Below are 21,379 nucleotides of genomic sequence, written 5' to 3' on the forward strand. Positions count from 1 at the left end.
GCCACACGTGTGCCGCACCGCCACCTGCTCCCCCCCGGCCGCGACCCCACCCCCAGCTCTGTCTCCCAGTAAGGCCTCCCCACCACCCTCTGCTTACAGGGTCCCTTCTACTTTGTCGCCTGGTGAGCCCCTATTCCGGGCACGGCTGGGCCCCCAGGAGAAAGCACCCCACCCCCCCCATGTCGTGCAGGGCTTGGGCCTCCTGGGGAAAGGCCCTCCCGGCGCCCAGCACACCTAGTCCCATGTACCACCAAACCCAAAGCAACTCCCTCCAGCGTCCCAGGAGACCCCTGATCCAATAACCCACCCTCTCCCGACTGTCCCCCCACCGGTACGCCTTCTCTTAGAAGGAAGACTGGGGGGACACAGAGGACACTTGGGAGAAACTCCCACCAGAGAAGCCCTGTAACCAAGGCGGGGCCGGGCCCCCAGCTCCACCCTCCGGAGCTGGGGTCATCTCAGGCCGCGGGGCCCTCCCTGGGCACACCCAGCCCAGGTCTGGGGCACCCCCGGCACCCCTGGTGCCCAGAGCTGGTTCCACGGAAGCTATGCCACTGCTGTGGGTGACAATCTGGTGGGCCTGAGGAGGGGAGCCCCGGAGCGGGGAGGGGGGTATCCCGCAGTCACCCAAAAAGAGGCAGCTCCTGAGAGGCCAGGCCCCGTGTAAGCGGGAACGGGGTCCCCACCACCTGCAGGCCCCCCGCTACCCTCCAGGCTCTGTCACCTGTCCAGGGGGCAGGGCTGTGTCACCCAGGGCTGCTGCGCTCCAGGCAGGAGAGCCTGGACAGGGAGTCGCCAGGAGAAGATGTTGGATGACGTTCTGATCTTGCCCCAGCAGCCCACAGGGCCCTTCCATCAGCCCACGGCGCCACCTGTGCTCTCAGAGTGGCCACACCGTCCCCAACCACAGGCCTGTACCAGGTGGAAGCGACGCTCCATGGTACACAAGGGACCCTGCCCCCCAGTGACCTCGTAGGCTGACTTGACGAGGGCCTTGGGAATGTCTGGGGCCTCCTCCAAAAGGCACAGCCCCCCTGCTCTAGGGGGAGCCGTGCTGCAGGGCACCCACTGAGCTGGGCGCTCAGCCCCGGAGAGCGCCCAGCCCTGACCGGCTGTAAGCGTCCTGCCTGGTGTCCCAGGGGGCCCACAGCCCACTGCGCCCCGGGCACTCACCAGGCACGTCGGTGGCAGGAAGCTGTTGACCCTCGAGACGCTCCACATGCCCTCTAGGCACTGCTGGGCCTGGATGGTGACCGTGCTCAGTGCCCCGCCCAGGCCGGCGGGTGCCACTGACACCTGGACGCTGGGCCCGGACGGCCAGCCCAGCCCCTTCCTCCTGCCCGGCCCCACTCGGCCCAGCTGCCGCCCCACCGGGCCCACCGGCGCCGGTCCATCCCTCGGGCCGGTGGCGGCACCGGGGCTGGGGGGCATGAGTCCGGGGCCTCCATGGGGGGCATCAGGGTCCTCGCGGCTGGCGGGCGCCTGAAGCAGCCGCAGAGCCTCCCGTGTGAGCTGGGTCAGGTGCGTGGTACAGACGTCACAGCGGCGCTCAGCCTCCGGGCGACACGCAGGCAGCTCGTCAAGAAGCAGAGCGGAGAGGCACGGGTCCTGGGGGAACAGGGGACAAAGGGATCAGTGCCTGGGTGCCAGGACTCACCGCCTGGCCCTCACGTCCACGGCGCCAGGCCAGCGTGCGTGGCGGCCGCCGCACCATCCGTAGCTGACTAATAAGCCCCGAGCTGTGTCGTCAGCACACACCCAGCAGGAAATATCATCGGGGCTTGAGAGTGAGGTTCGCGGCGCCCTCGACAACTGCCCAGCTCCTCCCGCCGTCACCACCACGCTCGCTCACAGCTAAGGAGGCGTTTGCACGCTCCCCGACGTGCGGCCAGCAGCCAAGGCCGCCCGGCCGAGGAGCAGCCAGGGGGCCGGCAGAACAAGGCATCCACGGCGGGCTGGGGGCGGCCAGCACCAGGGCCCCGGCTGGAAGCAACATCTATTCCAGAGCCAGTGGAGGTGGGGCTGGGGGGCTGGAGACCCTCCCCCTGCCTTTGCGGCATCTCTAGCCCTGCTCCACAGGGCCGAGCTGGTGATTCCAAGTCCACGGGAAGACAGAGGCTGAGCGCGGCCAGCAGAGACAGGAGGCAAGGCTCGATGGCCTCCAAGCTCCATCCCGGGCATGGACTTGGTCCCTGCAGCCCACCCCCTGGCCTGCACTGAGGGGGACACACGGGTCTAACTGCAAGCCTGGTAACCAGAGAGGGCTAAGAACAGGAGCCAGGGGGAGCCCAGAAGAGGTCCTCGCCTAGCCTGGAGGTCAGGGAGGGCTTCCTGGAGGAGGTGACATCTCTGGAAGAAAGAAGAGGAGGGAGCCAATCCTCAGAAGGAAACTCACTGGAGGGAAGCTATTAAGAGTCCCATTCCCGGGGCCCAGCCCCTGCACCTCGACCCCCCACCAGGCTCTGCCTCCGCCTCTCCCTGGGGCAGCCCTGCAGGGCTCTGGGTCTATGTTGGGACCAGCCCCTCAGCATCTTTGCCCCTTCCCCGAGGGGCAAGCCCCAACCACAGGTGCCTGGCTGGGACATCCCCTCAGCAGAGCACGAGCCCAGCCCAGCCGTGGCTGTGACCACCCAGGACTTCCCCAGTGTTACCTGACAGAGCAAACCCCAAATGTGGGCCTGGGTCTCCAATTCGGCCAGCTGGGGGACTCAGCCAGCCCCATCCCTCCCCATCACCACAGCCTGGACCCGCTGCCAATCTGCAGAGCCGGGGCCCTCCCCCCTCCCTGGCCACACTTCTCCCAAAAGGTTCTAGGCAAGGCCTGGCTCCAGTCCAGCGGCCCTCTTGGCCAAAAAAGGACTACGACCTCCCCAAACCCTCAGATGCAGAAGCCGTAAGCACCGTGCAGAAGGGGGCACCTCATTCATCCCAGCAGGGTTCCCCAAGCCTGAGCTGTGGCCAGCCTGACCAGTGTCCACAGACGCCTGGGAGGGCTCCAGAGGGTGACAGCTGGGACAGGGTGGCCTTGCCGTGAAAGTCCACTCTGCCGGTCCAGCATCAGAGGGCATCGCTCTGCTTCTGTGTCCCCAGGACAGGCAGACCTCGGAGATATTTCAGTTTCGGTCCAGATCACCGCGATAAAGGGAGTATTGAAATAAAGCTAGTCACGTGAGGTTTTGGTTTCCCAATTATAAGAACTATGTTTACACCTCACTGTAATCTTCAGCGTGCAGTAGCACTGTGTCTAAAAGAAACAATTTAATGTTAAAAAAGAGCACGGATTAAAAAATGACGCTGTCAGAAAAACGGCGCTGACAGACTCGCTGGACACGGGGTTGCCACGAGGCCTCCGCTCGCAGAAAACAGCGCACCTGTGAAGCGCAGCAAAGCAAAGCGCGTCCAACCGGGTGTGCCCGCGCCGCCCCGCGCTCCCGGCAGGCTCGGCCATAGAGCTGCCCCCTCGCGTGCCCCCACGCAGGCCCGGTCGAATGACGGCGTGACCCCAGCCAGGCCAGGCCTTGCCAGCTACCTGATTTACGGGCCGCTCCGGAAGGCCTGGCTTTTCTCCAGCAGGGGCTGGCAGGCCCCAGAGCCTCGGAAGCGCCCAGCGTGTCGGGTCCCAATCAGCGACACCACCCCCGCCTGCTGCTCCCCCGTGGGGCCCCGGGGAGGCCCGGAAACGCCGCGGGGACCCCACTCGTGTTGCCCGTGGGCCACAGATGGAATCCAGACGGCAGCCCAGCCACGCCTGGCTCCCACGGGCCGGCTGTCACTCCATCCCCCACCCCCAACCCCGCCAGTTTTCCAGGCCCGGCCCTGATGACTCTGGTTTTTCCACTCAGCGGGAGGCAGCTAATGGTGGGCTGGTGAGAGGGCGAGGGAGGGCGGCCGCTAGAGCCATTAACCAACTTGAAAGGCGGCCCAGACCCCGCCCGGCCCAGGCCCAGCTGCCCATTGTTCTAGGGCCTCTGCTTCCGGGGAGCCCTGGCATCCCCTCCACGGCCTGCACAGGAGGAGGCGGAAGGAAAGTGGGAAGCGCAGGGCATGGGGGGCCGCTAACGGCCCTGGGCCCCCACCAGACCCCCACCGCGCGGCCACGGCAGCCCCCCGCCCAAGCCCCGCCCCCAGCCGGTCCCGAGGAATTCAGGTGGGGCGCCAGGGAGGCCCCAGCGGCCCCAGGCCTCAGGCTCTGAGCATCAAAGCCCTACGTGGGAACCACAGGGGTCTGCTCTGGGGGGAGAGGGCCCCCCTAGCTCAAGCACACCCCGCACAGGGAGACACGCCCAGGGCTGCCCGGTCACCTGCTCGGTGAGCCAACTGAGGGGGTTTCTGCGCTCGTGGCCACCCCAGGTCTCCCGAGTCCTGCCTCACAAGTTCCCAGGAGGGCCAGGCCCAACACACCCTGGCCCACCCCATGGCCAAAGCCCCCTTGAGGGGCCAAATACCCCCTTGCAGCAATGGCAGCCGAGCCCACCCCTTGGGGGACCCTCCCATCATCACTGCCGAAGGCTGGCTGATCCCCCGGGCCTCGAGGGGCTGCCGGCGTGGGGCAGGCCCGTCTCTCCAACCCGTCTCCTGTCACACACGTGAGATGGCAAAGGCCAACAGGGGGAGGGACCCGCCTGGGGTGACCGCACGGAGAGCCCAGCGGACCCTGAGCCCCTGAGACAGGCCAGGCAGCAGCGGCTGGCCCACCACAGGGGCCAAAGCGGCGCTCGGGCAGCAGCTGGGCCACTGAGCAGCCTGGGACAGTCACTGCACGCTGGTCACTCAGAACCACAGCCCTCGCTGGAGGGACCAGCCGGGGGACCGCAAGCTTTGGGCAGGACAGGCCTAGAGCCAGGATCCCCACCCCCAGCTGCTGGCCCAGCACTCGGGGCTCCAGGGAGGGGGCTTCTCCTGGGAGCTGGTACGGGCCACTCCCAGGAAGGGCACCCTGCGCCCCAGAAGGTGAGGGGTGACGGCACCTTCCACACCACCTGCCGACCCCTGGGCAGCCCTCAGGGAGACAAAGGCCCCTCCCCACTCCTCAGCCGCCCCTTCCCCCCAGTGCAGCCCACAATCCTCAGACCCCAGCACAGGGCGGGGAGCTGGGGGACACCTGGGAGGAGCAGCCCTCCCTCCCCCGGGCCTGGTCTCCTCTCCCAGCCCTGGAGCAGCTCCTGGCAGCTCCAGGGCCCACAGGCCCAAGTTCCAGAATTTTAACCCCTGAAAGCCCCGGCCACCGTGCAGCCTGGCACCCACCCCTCCCCTCCAGAGCCCAGCACCTTCAGAAAGACAGTAGTTTTCCTGCTGCAAAATATTACTTTTAGTTTCCTCTTTGTGGTCTAATCAAACAGATATTTCACTTGCGTTTGGAAACTGTTTTTCTTAATTTGATTCAACTTAGCATCGCGTACCACCTACCCTGCACGCTGCCTGGCTTTCAGGGAGCCTCCCCGCACTTAAAAATGATGACTTCTTTCACTCTTCGCTTTGTTTCTGGGTCTCCAAGTTGCTTTAAGTAATCCTTCCATTTGCTCCTGTGAGGGAGCCCTGCAGGGGGCCGCGCTGCCCCACCATCACCACCAGGAGAGGCCTCCCCAGCCCGGCTGGCCAGGTCCCCCAGCAGGGCAGGAGGGGAGCTGTCCAGAAGCCCCCCACCCCACCGCCACGGATGCCCCCCGGGAGGGGGTGGGAAGGGGCTCTATTCCCCAATTCAGAAAAGCCCCCTGGCCGCAGGCCTATGAGGCGACCCTCTCTGAGCCCCCATCACCCCGTCTTTTAAAAGGAGGCCTGGGGGCACCCACTGGCAGGGCGGCTAGGAGAGCACATGGGCCCAGAGGCCAGCCACACGGTCAGGCTCGACAAGCAGGCACTGAGCAAGGTCCCACCAGCCACAGCTCCCTCCGCCCCATCCTCCCTTCTCTCCACAAACAAAGCAGCTGGGCCGTGACCCCGCGCGGCCCCCTTTTCCGGAGTTGACAACAGGTCCAGGAAGGGACCCCTGGCTGCCGGGCCGGGCGCTGCCCTCCCGGGCTCTGCTGTCGAGGACATTCCCAGGTCGCGTGCAGCGGGCTCGGTTTCCAGCCACACCGCAGCCATCCCAGGCCCTCCCCCCCTCCCTCCCACCCAGCCAGGGCCTCACCAGGGGCCCGGCCCCCAGCCCCAGGCCCCACGACCTGCTGGGTCCAGTGAGATGCCTGGAGACCCAAACCCAACCCTCCCTCTGCCACCCAGGCCGCCAGAGACCACCCCGGCCTGCAGCTCTGAGGCCCCAAGCTGACACGGGGGGAGGGGAGGGGGGCCACAGCCTGGCCCACCCAGCGCTGCCCAGCACCCATCCCCAAGACCCTGTGCCAGGCACCGGCCAGCTGGGCAGCTCGGGGCACACACTAGCTCATTGAGACCTCCTCCCCTCAACGGCCTCTCTATCCTCCACACGAGGCCACACAAGGGTGGCGGGGCCCGGGGGGCTAAAGGCCAGACAGGCAGGACGGCCTCAGCGGGTGAGGGTGGTGGAGAAGCAGCTCCACCAGGACACCCGCCGCAGGGGGGGAGAGGGGCCTGGCGCCCAGCCGGACACAGCCTTCAGTCTGACTGTCCACCGCCGCAGGGTGAGAGGGGGGCCTGGTGCCCAGCCGGACACAGCCTTCAGTCTGACTGTCCACCGCCGCAGGTGGGGGGGGGGGCCTGGTGCCCAGCCGGACACAGCCTTCAGTCTGACTGTCCACCGCCGCAGGGTGGGAGGGGGGCCTGGTGCCCAGCCGGACACAGCCTTCAGTCTGACTGTCCACCGCCGCAGGGTGGGAGGGGTGCCTGGCGCCCAGCCGGACACAGCCTTCAGTCTGACTGTCCACCGCCGCAGGGTGGGAGGGGGTGCCTGGCGCCCAGCCGGACACAGCCTTCAGTCTGACAGTCCACCTCTGGATGCGAGCACAGCCTGTGGACCTCAGTTTCCTCTTCTGGACAACGGGCCGTGGCAGATCGCACCCCGCAAGCCCAGCCATGGCCAGGGCCCCCAATGCCACTTGGGAGGCTCTGAGTCCCGGCAAAAGGAGCAGGTGAAGAAGCTGAATGGGGCCCCTGCCCCCAGGTGGCCCCAGATACCGTGTCCTCCTGCACACAGGGCCACCCCCGCCCACCAGCCCCTCCGACAAGGCTGCCAGAAGAGCCCGGAACTACGGCTCTTTATCGGAGGGCTTCCCAGGACCCCCCAGGCCCCACTTCTACTCCAGGGCTGGAGCGCGACTGCACTCCACCCCACCTCCCTACCTTCGACCTCATCCTGCTTTCCCCTTGTCACCCTACAGGGCACCCAAGACACAGTCTCCGCATGTGCTCCGGGCAACCCCATCCTCGAGCTCTTGATGCTCCGCCCCTGGAGACCCTCACCCCACCTCTGGGCTAATTCCAGCCCAGATCAAATACCACCTCCTCCAGGAGGTCCTCCTGGGTGCCCCCTTCCAGAGCCCTCCCTCCCAGGGCCCTTTGGTTAAGAGCACAGGCTTCAGAGATGGAGAAGCCAGGGTGCGTGGCCTCGGGCAAGTCACTCACACCCGTGTGTCCGCTACTTCCTCCCCTGGCACGTGGTGTGGTGGAGCTAAGCACGTAATTCCCAGAGGCCTGCTCACTGGTGACGGGTTTTGAACAGGCCAAGTATGTGGGGCTGGCGGGGATTCCAGGAAGCAAAACTGGGCTGTGGCCTCGCACCAAGGCTGTGTGGGGGAGGATGGCGACGGGGAGCCTAGGACGGGGCAATTCGGAAGGAGCCGACTCTGCAGCCCACACCCCCGAGCAGGGCACGGGGCAGGGCCAGCGCCCGGCACGCTCCACCCGGAAACGGAGGCAGTTGCGCAGGCCAGCATCCATCACACGGGATCAGAGGTGAACGCACACGGCGGTGCGAGGACATCCACCCAAGGTGGACACAGCAGCCTGTCCCTGGGCCGTGTAGGACCGTAAATCCACCAGCCCCAGGCACCCAGCGCCCACAGCCGAAGCCTGGGATGCTGCCCAGGGGGGCAGGGACCAGACCAGATGAGTCCGGGGAGCCCTCCCAGGAGCCCTGCAGTCCACATTGGTCCCTCGGCCACAAAACGTAGCACCAGAAGCGAAAGCGCCCCTTCACCCAGAGGGGGCCAGAGTGTCTACTCAGCCCAAGGACGCTGTTCCCAGACAGGGCAGCTGAGGCCCTGCCAAGAAGAGACCACACCACAGGAGCTGGGGCCACGGGAGATGGGGCCACGGGAGCTGGGGGCCACAGGAGCTGGGGAGAGAGGCTTGTCCGCCACGCGTCCACCCAGCGGGAATGAAGATCACGGGGCTCAGAGGTCAGGGCTCAGGGGTGCATGACCAGAGAGCAGCTCCCAGAGGGTCCCAGACAGCCCAGACTGGCTGCTTCCAGAAACCTGACAGGGGACAGCCTGGCCCTGAATGCCACCCCCCACCGCACGGGTTCCCCCTCCCCAGGAAGCAGACGAGTGGACGGAGGCCAGACGCACTGAGGGACACTCGATCCACTTCCATCCTGTTTATTTATTCATACCCCGCACCTTCTTGCACAAAGACTGCGGTGGCTTCCAGGAATTACTCGGCATAAACTGGAAGTGAAACCACGTGTCTAGAGACAGTCATGTTAGAGCAGCTAGGAACGATCAGTTCCCACAGATGTGTGAGAAAGGGCCCATGCGGTTGGTGGAAGCTGAAGACTGCATTTGCTGTGAGCTTCCTGGCAGGCAAAGGAAAAAGGAAACTAGACTTTCCTTGCCATTCAAGACGACAACCAGCTCTTCCAACTGCCAAGTAAAGGATCCCTTCAGGACACTCGAGGGAGCCTTGAGAAGGCCCCAGACCCCCTCCCTTAAGCCATGCCAGACCAAGACAAGCCCCGGAAAGGCACTGAGCAGCCCGAGGTACAGGGGTGACACCCTGACCCTCCCCCTTTCAGCAGAGAGGCAGTGAGGAAAGTCACCACAACTCACTCCCCTGCTCAGCCCCAGTGCTGACTGCAACTGGACTCCCCTCAAGGAGCTCCCTACCCCAGACCCCAGCCGGCCCCCAAAGCCCCATCTCCGCCTCCGGCTGACGTTCAGAGGACAGGTGCTCAGGACCCGAAGCTCAGTCCCGCCCCCACTGCCCACCCTCACTCCCTGAAACCCCAGACCAGCAAGGACCCAAGACGGGCACACGGATGGGACCAGAGGAAGTTCCCAGGGACAGCAGGGGACACCAGCTAGATCACCGCCCACCTAGGGAGGAGGGGGCCAGGGCAGGGCGTGGAGGGGCCGGCCTAGGTCTCGCAGAGGCCAGGTGGCAAGGCCAGGCCTGACCGGCCTCCTCCCTCCTCCCGCCCAGGCTTGGTCCCCGCGGCCTGATCCCTCCCCGGCTGAGTCATCAGTCCCCTACCAGCTGGGACAGTGCCCAGCAGCCAGCCCCCGGGAGCACCGGCCCCTCTCACACCTCCCAGCTGCCTCTGGGGCTTGCCAACACCTGGCTCAGCTGGAGAATGCTGTTGACACCAGGCGCCCCGCCCCGGGGAGCCCCCCCAGAAGCTGGCGGAGCTCAGGCCAGGCTCCAAACAGCATGGGGGACACGGGCCCAGGGACTGTGACCCCAGGTAGCAAATGTCCAGCACCAGCTGGGCCAAGCCCCTGCCGCCCCAGGACCCCACCGTGGCATACCAGTGCGGTCAGAGCTGGGGGTGGTGGGGACAGACCACGCAGGCGTCCTGGGGGTGGTGACAGAGGCCCACCACTCCTGAGCCAGGCCCCAGAGAGGGATGGGAGGGTCTCCAGGCCTCTAGCCTTAGAAGCCTGGTCACTCACCCCGAGCTGTGCCCGGGGTGAGCCCACGGCCTCCCGGCAGCCTTCAGACTCGCTGTCCAGCTTGGCGAAAAACACGAACCAGTGCTGGGGCTGCATGGGTGGGCTGTGGTTCTGGAATTCGCAGGGTGAGGGAGGACGAGACCCCCCTGTTCGGGTGAGCGAGAGATTCCCAAGATCGAAAGGAGAACTGATCACTTCCCCCATCTGAGCACTAATCAATTCAGTGCCGTGTTGACACGTGGACGGCACGGGTTCCAGAAGAGTCACCACCTCCACGCGACGCGTCTGGGCGGCAGCTGGAGCAGATCCCCAAGCAGGATCCCTGCCCCCCACAGCTGCAAGGGGCTGGGGACCGCCATCCTCCACAAGGGCCTCATATGGGGCGGCGGGGAGAGCCAAGATCCAGTCCAGCAGCCCTCGGGGTGAACACAGCAGGGTGTGCGAGGCAAGATCTGCTCACTCAGTCGTTCAACAAACGTTTCTGGGTGACCCAGACCCCATGCCTGCCCTGACAGAGCTCCTGGCCTGGGGGTAGCACACTGGCCACAGAGACCACACAGTGGCCGTGGAGTGTGGGAAGGGCTCAGAAAAGGCGGGGCCAGGTGGCAGCAGGGGTAGCCTCTGGGAGGGCGGTGGAGATGTGGGGGAGGGAAAGCTCGGGGGAGGGGAGGGGAGGAGAGGTTCACTGCACATGGAGGGCCACCAGGCTCTGTGCCAGGAGCTCAAAGTGAGGCCACTCAGTGAAGAAGGGGCCCTGTGCCCAGGGGCTGTGCCTTTCGGGGGGCCTCGGTCTGGGCTCAGTCTGGTAGGGCCCAGGTGGACAGCAGGACCCAGGACTGGCCAGGGACCCTCCTGAGGGCTCCACAGTTCAGAGAGTCCCCTCTGGCTGCCCTGAGGGCGGGCAGCTGTGGGTGGGCTGGGCCGGGGGACAATGACAGGGGCCTGCAGGAACTTGGTGACCAGTTTGCCAGGGAAGGCTGGGGCCTCAGGTTCTGACTCGGGGGATAGAGTGGCCAGTACTAAGCTGGAGGGCACTCAGTCGTGGAGGAGAGGAAGGCCTGGCTTTGGTCCCTGGGTGGGGGGTTCTGGGAGCTCCCAGCAGAGGCCTCTCAGAGGCAGGGGCAGGGAGAGCAGAGCAGGGAACTGGCAGGACCACCTGGGGAGGCTGGGGCAGGGGGAGGGGGTCTGGGGAGAAGCAGGGCATCTGAAGCGGGGCCCACGGGAGGAGCGGCCCGTGGAGGCCACAGGACAGTCCGAAGGGCGTGCTCCAGGCCACGCAGAGGTCCGAAGGGGTCACTCAGAGACAAGGCCTTGGGCCCTGGTGAGAGCAGAGGTGGCTCCGTGGAGGCCCAGAGGCCCCAGCCTGGCATCCCCTCCACAACCAGGCCCACCGCCCCTCCCAGTTCAGGCAGGACGGTCTCTGGGCTCCCAGCTGGGCAGGCAGAGCATGTTCCCTCCCCCACGGCCCCCAGGGACACTGGGGCTCCAAAGCAGGGGGCACAGTCCTATCTGCTCCGCATGGATGAGGTCCCTGGGCGGGAACCACGGTCATCCTCACTGCCCAGGTGCGGAAACTGAGGCAGGCGCAGGGAGAAGGGAGCAGAGGCAGCAAGGGGGAGGCGGGCCCTCCACCCAGGCCGCCTGCCCACCTCCCATGGGCACCAAAGACCTGGGCACAGCATGACCCCCGAGCCTACATCCCAGCAAAAGCAACAAGGGCTGAGGCGTACGGGCCAGCCTGTGCCAGACGTGGCCCAACACACCCGTGAAAGGGGTGCGAAGGCGGCCCCAGGTACAGAGAGGGACCCCGAGGCCACGAGCTCTCGGCGAAGCTGCCCAAGGCCCCAGCCTGGAGCTGGCAGCTGGCAGGAGGGTGGGCAAGAAGCCAGCGGGGAGTCGAGCCCCGGCAGGGTGCCTCAGGCAGAGGATGGGGTGGCCGTCCCTCGACCCTTGCAAGGCTCCCTCCCACCTGAGACCAGGCAGGGACCGCAGGGGCAAGGGCCTCTCAGCCAGGCTGGGGTCCCAGCTCCACCCTCATCCCAGGCCAGGGGAGCCCAGCAAGCCACCTCCGGACCGGGGCCTCCCCAGATGCCCCAAGCATGGGACTAAGTGAGATGACAGCCAGCAAGGTTCTCTGTAAACTGAAGCACTGTTCTCACAAAGCTCATCTCCTCACGATGAGAAACAGGAAAGGGCCCTAGGGAAAATTCTAGACCACAAACTACATTCCAGTGCCTTGTCAGCCTCAGAGCAGAGCCCAGTGCCCCTGGACCATCGGGCCAGACTCCTGGGAGGCCCCCCTGGGGCTCACCCAGAGCCGGGCACACGCGGGTCCCCCCGGCTGCCCCAGCCTCCTTCGCAAACCAAAAGCAGAAGCAGCTGCACAAGCCCATCCCGGGCACCGTCTCCCCAGCCTGCCCTGCAGGAAGCTCTGGGGCAGGCCGGGTGAGGCTGCAGGCTGTGCGCGCATCAGCCTGGGTCACACAGGACAATGACACCCGCCAAGGCCCCAGCCACCTCGTCCCATGTCCCACGGCCCGGGTGGCTCAGCCCAAGGGCCTGCAGCCCCCTTGGGCCCATTCCCACCCTCTCTGGAGAAACAGTGGATGACGGGGCCCTCCCTTCCTCAGGCACAGCACCCTACAGGTTGGACAGCACCCCAGAAGGGCCCCTGGAGGCTACCCCCATCTGACAAAGGAGGAAATGCAGCGGGGGAAGGGGCCAAAGAGATCAACAAAGCCAGAGACCCTGGTCTGCTGCGTGAACAGGCCGCTGGGTGCCAGGGACAGCTGGGGAAGGGGGTGAGCCCTCACCTGGCACTGAGGGGTACCCAGTGTCAAACGCCAAACTCGGGGAGGCCAGGGGAGGTGGAAGGTGAGCACTGTGGGTGGTCCAGGGCCTTCCCTGATGAGCTGTCTGTAGGAAACGACCACTGAGACCTCCAGATGAGGGACCCCGAATCCACCGGCGACTGGTGTGACCTGCAGCTCTCTCCACCAGGATCCCCTGCCCACCTGCGACCCACCGGCCACATGTCCAGCACCACGAGGCAAAACCCAGTTCAGTCACTAAAGCCTCTGCTCTCTCTGGCCTCAATTTCCCCTAACGGGGTAGTAAGATGGCCCTGTGGGCCGTCAGGGCCCCAGGGGTCTAGCCCAGAACACCCTCTCCTGGGGCCGTGAAGGTCTTCTCACGTCTTTTCAACCAGATTCAGGCCATGTGGGGCACAGAGCGTGGCAAGGCTGCACCCTGCTCAGGGCAGCAGATCCGGGAGCGTGCAGCCCCACCCCAGGACGGGCCACAGGCCCCCTCCCCTGACCGCAGAGCGAGGGTGCCCAGGACACAAGCCAGACTCACATCCCCACTCCCAATGCCGCGGGGAACACCGCTGGACCCCAGGAGGCCGGGGTCTCGCCCAGACAACAGGGCCTCCTCGGAGAACTATATTTAGATTCAATGGGGATTATGCAGGCTTACTTCCCAGGACAGCTTTCAGAAAGGCTGCAGGTCGGGCGGGAAGGGCTTCCTCTGGAGAACCCCCCCCCCCAGCCCCCAGCTTCCCAGGCTGTGCAAACTTCCAGAGCGCATTGTTCCTGGAACAATGGTCCCTGCTCCTTCCAAGACCAGGGCAAGCCCGTTGGCTACAGAAGTCGGCAGAGCGCCCTCCCCTGGCCAACACCTTGGCAGCTGGGTCTGGGGCCTGGGGGGCCAGATGGGTGGCCACCGCCTAAAGTGGCAGAGCCCCAGGCTGTGGGCCACACGCAACTCTTAGCCATGGTCCTGGGAGGGGACAGGGAGGGGGCCCCCCTCACAGCAGCTGGCCCACCCTCTGGCCCTCCAAGCCCTCCTGCCCCAGGTGTGCAGTTTCCAGACACTTGGCTGGGGGCCCAGGTGCTCCAAGGGCGACAACACACCGAATAACCTCTTGCCGCTGGCAAGGCAGGAGCTGTCCCGCCCGGGGTGGAGGCCCCGCCGTCTCCCCCTCTTCTCCCTCTCCCAAACACACACTAGGCTTCCAGCTGTGGGACATCTGCAGCAGAAACGCCCACCCAGCCCCTCCCATCAGACAGTGGGACCCTCTTAGGATGAAATGCCCCAACTCACACACAAGGTGTTAACAGACGGGAAACCGAGGCCCCGAGAAGGGAAGGGACTGGCCCCAAATCCACGGTGGAACCTCGCCTCCCTCCGGGCCCCGAAGACTCCCAAGTTACAGCATAGGACCCGTCCCAGGGGCCGGCCTGAGGAAGGGTCACTTACCCGAAGGGGTGTCCCGGGCCCGCCGACCAGCTTCCACGCCTGTCGCTTGAGCTCGGCGAGCTTCGTGTGGCAGTGGCGGCACCAGCCGCCTCCACCAGCCGAGTGGCCCTGCTCCGCGCCCGCCCCGGCGCCCTCGGGCGCAGGGCGGCTGCCGCATGGATCCTGCTCGGGCCCGGCGGTCAGCCTCTTGCGGGGGGGCACCTCCAGCAGCTGCAACGTCTCGCGGGCCGGGCCGCCCTCTGTCACCTGGTGGGGGGGGGCAGAAGGGGACAGTGAGCTTGGGCCGCTGGGCGGCGCCACCCCGGTACCCAGCACCGGAGACTCCAGACCTCAGAGCGACCCAGGCCGAGTGACTCACTCGACAAAGTTACGAGCGCTGGGCACGAACCTGCAGCGCAACGTGTTCTTCCATCCCGGGAGGGCTTCATTGCCCGCGCCCCCCCAGCAGGAGGCCCGTCGCCACCCGCGCTCCGGTCCAGGCCCGGCCCCCAGGGGGCGCCGCGCACCCTGCCAGTGTCCTCTGCGTCCCGGGCTCGGTCCCGGGCCCTCCGCCGGCCCCCCGTCGCCCGCCTCCCTCTCGTACCCCGCTGCGCGTACCCCGGGCTGCGCCGCACACAGGGGGGCGCCGCGGCTGCCCATGGCCGGGACGCAGGAAGGGCTGCGCCGTCGCTTCGGGGCCACGAGGGCTCTCCGGGGTCGCCGCGGCTACGTGATCCGGCCTGAGGACGCCCCCATGGCGAGGCCGGCCGCTCCGAAGTTCGCGGAGCAGGCAAGTGGCGGAGAGCGCGATGGCTGTGGCGGCGAGCGCGCTCGGAAACGAGGGCGGGTCCGGGGACTCCGGGGGCGGGGAGGGGCGGGGCTCCGGGAGAGCTGTCCCGCCCCGCCCAAGCCCTCGCTCTGCAGTGTGTGGGGGAGGGGGTCCCGCAGCGCCGCGCGGCCGCACCCACTCCGAGGCCCCCAACCTGTTAGGCGAGTCCCAGCCCGAGGGAGGGGCGCTGGGGGCCGCGGTGAGATACCCCGTACACGCGCGCGTACGCGCCTTCCTGCTCCTCTCCTGGGACACTGGGGTCTACTGGGAGGCCCCAACCCAGTCGTCACTTTACAGGCGAGAAAACTGAGGCCGCGGAGGGGAAGGTCTTGCCCAAGGTCACACAACAAAGTGGAAGGGAACCCCGGCCCCCAGGCTCCCGATCGCTTTTTCCTGAAAATCCAGCGCACTCCGCGTGTCGGTGGCCACACTTTGGGTCTAACTGTCACGCATGGGTGAGCATCGCCGGGCTCTGCGCCTCGGAACGTGCAGCGCCCATGCCAGTCTATCTGTGCCTAGGCGTGTCTGCAAACGGCACGCGAGTCTTTGCAGTCGCGCGTGTGCAAGAAGGCCGGTGTGCGCGCCGTGCGCCCGGGGAAGAGGGAGGAGGTGGCCCTGGGGGTGTGCGCGGGACCTGTTGTCAGCCGGCCGGGCAGATGGGAACTTAGCTCCGGAATTAATTGCCTGTTAGTCTCCGGCTGGGAGGTCGCCCCCCTTCTCCGGCGACCAGTTGCTCCCGCTCCAGCTCAGCCCTAAGTGTCTTCGCTATCCGAGGCGGCAGGCGGATCCGGGTTCGGCTCTGGGTCAGCCAGAAATCCAGGGTCGGGCTCCGCGGGCGCGGCCACCCGGTTTCTCGCGACGCGAGCGCCCCCTGCTGGCCGCCGTGCACCCGCCGCCGCGAGGCTCGGAAGAGGCCTCGCGCCACTCGTCCGGGGCGAAGAGGTGCGCCGGGGGAGGGGGGCTAGAAGGAGCGGAGCCAGAGCAGAGGGCGGCTGGAAAACCGCGGCCCAGGCGGAGACCCCAACCGCAGCTCCCCGGCACGCAGTGCGACCCTCACACAGATTCGAGCCGCTCCCCGCCTCTCCTGAGCCCCTCAAAGCGACTCCTTCTTTATGTTTTGCCCACCCTCCCTTTCACTAGAAAGGTCCTCTCCACCTACGCACTCACTCCCCAGAAAAGAGTGGAGAGGGGTGATCTGCCCCTCCTGGCTCTCCCAGTTGTTCTTGGCCTGCAAAGCGGCGAGGGGAGCATAAAGTGGGCAAAGGGTCCCCACTCTCACTCCACGGTCCCACGTCGTCCAGCCCCTTTCCACTCGGCCTGGACGCCGAAGCTCTTCTCCTTTTCTAGCTCCTCGAAGGAAAGGGGCGTCACCCCCGTCCGGATCTGGGTACCGCGGGACATCGCAGCCCCCGCTCCTCAACTGCTCTGGGACACAGACACACACATACGCAGGCCCGGGAAGCGCGACTCTATAGCACGCCGACGCACACACTCCTCACCTGCACCTCCGGAAACACATCGGCCCCAGGAGCCCTTGTCCTATGCCCGGGGCCGGCCACACCCGCAACTTCGTTTGTCCGCACGGCTGCGGCCCTTCCAGAAGCACACGCTCACACCCTACACCCGGGTTCCCGGGGACGGCCAGACACGGTCCCGCGGAACCTGGACCACCTCGGGACTCGGGATCAGCCGCGAGACCCGCGGCCCCCAGCCTCTCCCTCCCCAGCAAGGCGCGCGGTGGGACTCGGAGTCCCTGCGCTGCGCTCTCCTCCCTCGCCGACAGTCCCCCGCTCAGGACGCCTCGCTGAGGGGAGAGAGAGAGATAGGGCAGCACTAAGGGGGAAAAGTGCGGCCCGGCCTGCACGACGCTGCTCGGGACCTGCCGCCTCTTTCCCGGCGCCGCACCCTGGGCCGCGGGAGCCGCGCCGCAAAGTAGCGGGACGGCGCCTCTGCCGCCAGCCGGGTCCCGCCGCCCGGCCCTCACCTTGGCTCGGCGCCGCAGGAGGTGGCTGGTGAACCCCAGAATGATCTCCGAGTCCAGGCAGAGCGCCCCCATCTCCAGCAGGCTGGGCGCCTTGCGGGGCGCGCCGCGGGGCGGCTCGGGCGGCCCCGGCAGCGCCATGGAAGAGCGGAGCGCGGGGAGCAGCGGCGTCGCCGCCGCCGCCGCCGCCGCCGCCGCCGCCGCCTCCCCGCCCGCGCGCTCACTGGCCGCGCGCCCGCCTCCGCCGCGCTCTGCACCGCGCAGGGCAGCCCGCCAGGTCCCCAGTCCTCCGCGGCCCGCGTCGGCGGCCCCTGCGCTGGCTCCGCGCCGCGCGCCCCCGCGCTCCGGCCCCGCCCGCCCGCGCCGACAGCGCCCCCTCCGCCAGAGCGGCGAGCCAGACTCCCGGACACGCACACCCGAGGAGGAGGGGCGGGGGGCGAGTACCCTGCTGGCCCTGGGGCGGAGGATGGGGGCCAGGACCCGGCCTGGGTCCGCACCCCCTTGCTTCGCGCGCCTCCTACCGGGTGCTGTGGCCGGGAAGCACAGGGTCCGGGCGGCAGCGCCTAGCGGGATTCCGCAAAACCCCGGCGGACAGGGGGCGTGTCGTGACCCCTCCCACTCCAATCCGCCCTGGGGACTCCGCGCCTTGGGGGTCCCAGTCCCTAGACATGTGTAGGGAGCCCAGTGACCTTGCGCTCCCCCCTCTCCCCATGCTCCACAGCGCTCCTGTCTGGGGCCTCTCCTCGGAAGCCCCCCATCCCACACCCCAACCTCGGTCAACGGACTCCTAAGGCCCGTCCCACCAGGACCTCAGAGCGCCTCCACTCCAGCACCCCGATTCCGCAGCCACCTGCAGCCTTCTCTGCCCTTGACCTGAACCCCTCCGGCCGTTCCTGGAACTCCTGCGGGCTGGAGGATCCCTGCTATTCGCCAGGCGCGACCAAATTTCGGAGTCCGTGGCGGGACGCTCGGGGATCAGGCGCTGGGTTCTACCGGGATACAAACTCAGGCCCGAATCCCGCGCTCCATCAGTGCGCAGCCCCCCAGCCTCGCAAGCTAACGGGCGCCCTCTGTGGGCGCAGGCCAGGCGGCGGGACGCCTGCCTGGGGAGGGTGGAGCCCCGGGACAGGGTTTCCTAAATAACCTAGGCTCACGGCGAGGTCTTTGGGAGTTAGCGGGGTGGGTATTAGGCAACACTGCCGGGGGAGATGGCCCTGAACAGGATGCGGAAGGTAAGCAGGCATGGAGAGAAGACCAGAGAAGCGAGGGCCTGGACGTCACAGCGCTGGGCCCTTTCAGAGGCGCAGGTGCGCAGATGGCCTGACATGACAGCTGGGCTGGGCCAGCCCCGCAGCCCCCTCTGCCCCCTGGAAAGGACCATGGACTCTCCCTACTCACCCCTCTTCGGCCGCCGGGAGACCCTCCTGCTTCACGGCGTTCCTCCCCTGACACTCCAGTGGCAACTGGAGGACATTGTCTCCACCTGACTGCACCCGAAGGGCTCATCATAAACACCTTATCTGCCCGGCGCAGGGCTGGCCATTACCACTGCTCTGCCCCACCCGGGCCTCGCGTCAGGAGAGACACCCCGGGAGGAGCTGCCCGCCTCCCCATCCCCGTGGCCACTCCTGGCCTGGGGCAGAGATCAGGGCAAAAGCCACAAGGAGGCCCGGAGTCGCCCACTCCCCCTCCTCAGCCCCTCCTGTCGGCCACTGGAGGCCACCCTGGGGACCTCCCACCCTCCTCCCTCCCCACCTCTCCAAGACCCTGATCCTGGGGCGCTTCCTCCAGTGGACCCCACTCTTCTGGGAGGGGGCTGCCACCTTCTCACTGGATTGATTAAAGCCATCGTGGGGATTTTTTTTAACATTTAATTTACCAAGCACGCCGCGGCCAGTCAGAGCTGTCCCCGGGGAAATCTAGGCCAAGGGAGCAAAGGAGAAAAACCCCTGCAGTTGAGTGGAGCTCTGACAGGATTAATTGCTGGACTCGGCTTCCAATCAGACCCCACATGGCAGTATTTCAGGACAGCGGGAGGACACCAGGCTGCAGTGGTCAGAGTCCTGGACCGGGCATGGGGAGCCTGAGCCATACCCCCACCTCACCACGACCTGCTGGGGACATTGGGAAACGCCCCCAGCTCCACATGCAACCCAAGTTCCCGTGGTTGGTCTCCAGCCCTCCCCCAGCCAGCCTTTCTAAGAGGGGCCAAGCCCTTCCAGCCAGCAATCTGAGAGCTGGGCCGGCATCCTGACATGCGTCCACGTTGCACTTTGGAAGCTGAATGCCTGGCAGCAGTCTCTATGATGGTGGCAAAGGGGACCAGTAGGGAAACGGCCAACAGATCCTAATACTGGATCCTCGCTGACAGTAGACACAGGTCAAAAACCAGGGGATCCTGGAAAGATACCCAGACACAGTGTGCAGCAGGGTCAGGTTTGCGTTTCTAGAGAACATTTATGCCCATAAAGGCCTGGACCTTTCCTGGGAGAGACGCAAGGGACAGGTAGGAGTTGTTTCTTCTGCGGAGAGGAGAGGGTGGGCCGGGGAGAGGCTTCTCTCCACTTTCTCCCCGCCCCCCCACCCTGTGTGGTTTTAACTCTTGCAGGGCATTTAAACCATGAGTGTGGGTGTTTAATAAAGAGTTCAAGAAGGATTGCAGGGCTTCCCTGGTGGCGCAGTGGTTGAGAGTCCGCCTGCCGATGCAGGGTACACGGGTTCGTGCCCCGGTCCGGGAAGATCCCACATGCCGCGGAGCGGCTGGGCCCGTGAGCCATGGCCTCTGAGCCTGCGCGTCCGGAGCCTGTGCTCCGCAACGGGAGAGGCCACAACAGTGAGAGGCCCGCATACCGCAAAAAAAAAAAAGGATTGCAGTGCCTAAGCCGCCAGAGATAAGATGATCTGAGGTCCTCGAACTAGGACCCCACTCAGCATGGAGCAGCCCCTCCCTCCCCTCCATGGGCGGGGTGGGGGAGGGAAAGAAACCTTCCCCCTTATCTCAAGGGGGGCTTGGGACCCTCCCAGCTTCTCCAAGTCTGGTCAGCTCGCCAGGCGCCCCCTCAGCACCCCTCCAAGAGGCTGGGCTCATGTCTGGGGTGGGTGAGGGGTGCCTCAGGAGGGCAGCCCGTGATGACAGCCCCACCGTGTCCGCAAGGGAAGCTCACCTCGGCTCAGGGCAGGGTCTCCGGGGGGGTTGGGGGGGCAGGCTTCAGGTCAGGAGAAGATCAGCCATGTTCCCAGTTCTCCTTCAGGGGTGGCTGAGTGCTGGGGGCCACTCATTTAATTTTCACAACAACTCTAGCAGGGGGTGTTACTGCGACCCCCAGCACACAGATGAGGAAACAGGCAGAGTGGGGAACTAAGAATGCCTCCCAGGCCGTCTGGATCCAGCGTCTGTGCAGGTAGCCCCTTCACCCCCAGGGCCTGGCCTCAGTAGTGCAGCTGTGGAGGGCAGGACATGGCCTTGACCTGGGGGCTCTCAGCCGGGGGTCAGAAGCAGGAGGCGAGGATGATCACATCCCCACCCCCACCCCTGCCGCAGTGGGCTGCAGGATAAGGGTGTGTCAAGTAGAGAGAGAGAGAGAGCAGCAGAGTCAGGCCAGCGCCCTGTGGAACAGGGACCCTCACTGGTCACTGGGCCAGCACCCCCCCCGCCCTCTGCCCCGCACCCCTGCCCAGCACCCCACGCCAGGAGGAGCCCCAGGCCCAGAGAGATGGGACCACCTCCAGCAACGTGGTTTCAGCACCTCGGCCAGCGCCGTGGCGCAAGGGCCCGCCCCTTGGCCCTTTCTTCAAGTCACGTGGGGATGGGCTCAGATAAGGGCAGTGGAGGAGGGGCCTCCTGGGTGCTGGGTTTTCCATCATTCACTCGCTCATTCGTTCACTCAGTTCAATCACCCTGGAGTCATCCTTGACTCCTGCTTGCTCTCGGCGCCCTTGGGTCCTATCCATCAGGATTTCCTGTTCCCGCGCCCTGGACACAATGACCAGAGTCAGACTTCTTTGCACAGCCTGCGCTGCCCATGCCCTGTCCCGGCCACCGTCATGTTTACTGCAGGGGCCCCTAACTGGAGGCTCTGTGAGCACTGCCACCTCCTTGGGTCTGCTCTCAACACAGCAGCCAGGGGTGCCTTTGAGCCGGTGGGTGATACCACACCACCTCTCTGCTCAGGACTTTTGCTTCCCTTCTCATGCCCTGGGAGCCCCAGCGTCCCACAGCCTCACAGACTCCTTGCTGTTGCTGAGCACGGCCCCCTCAGGGGCTCATTCCTGTTCCCTCTGCAGGGGACGCTGTTCCCCAGACATCCACTCTGCTGTCTCTTTTCTGGAAGGTCACCTTCCTGGCAAAGCCCTCCCTACCCACCTTACCTAAAACCCCAAACCCTCCCAATATTCCCCAGCACTGCAATGCTTTCGTTTTCCTCCTCAGCACCTACCGTGCGTTACTATGAATGTTTCTTATTTGTCTTGTTGACTGCGCATCATCCCCGTTAGAAAATCGGCTGTTCCTCTCATACCCGACAC

At 66.1% G+C, this 21,379-nt stretch overlaps 1 protein-coding gene across 3 annotated transcripts in view; it reads right to left on the reverse strand.

Moving 5' to 3' along the window:
• The window catches only part of KIF26A (kinesin family member 26A), a 39,811-nt gene extending 24,964 nt beyond the window's left edge, over nt 1-14,847 (reverse strand). Inside the window, exons 1-3 of one of the 3 annotated variants that reach the window (XM_060149841.1) lie at nt 14,664-14,847; nt 14,067-14,312; nt 1,174-1,608 (exon numbers count right to left, since the gene is read on the reverse strand). In XM_060149841.1, the coding sequence (XP_060005824.1) occupies nt 1,174-1,608; nt 14,067-14,312; nt 14,664-14,705 (723 nt within the window). In that variant the 5' untranslated portion in view covers nt 14,706-14,847. Of the gene's footprint in view, nt 1-1,173; nt 1,609-3,538; nt 3,650-14,066; nt 14,313-14,454; nt 14,567-14,663 lie in introns of those variants that run through there. The other 2 variants (XM_060149926.1, XM_060150016.1) reach the window with 2 other exon arrangements.
• Nucleotides 14,848-21,379: the final 6,532 nt, after the last annotated feature.

The sequence above is a fragment of the Lagenorhynchus albirostris genome, chromosome 1 (genome assembly GCF_949774975.1).
Source record: "Lagenorhynchus albirostris chromosome 1, mLagAlb1.1, whole genome shotgun sequence".
NCBI classification, from domain to species: Eukaryota; Metazoa; Chordata; class Mammalia; order Artiodactyla; family Delphinidae; genus Lagenorhynchus; species Lagenorhynchus albirostris.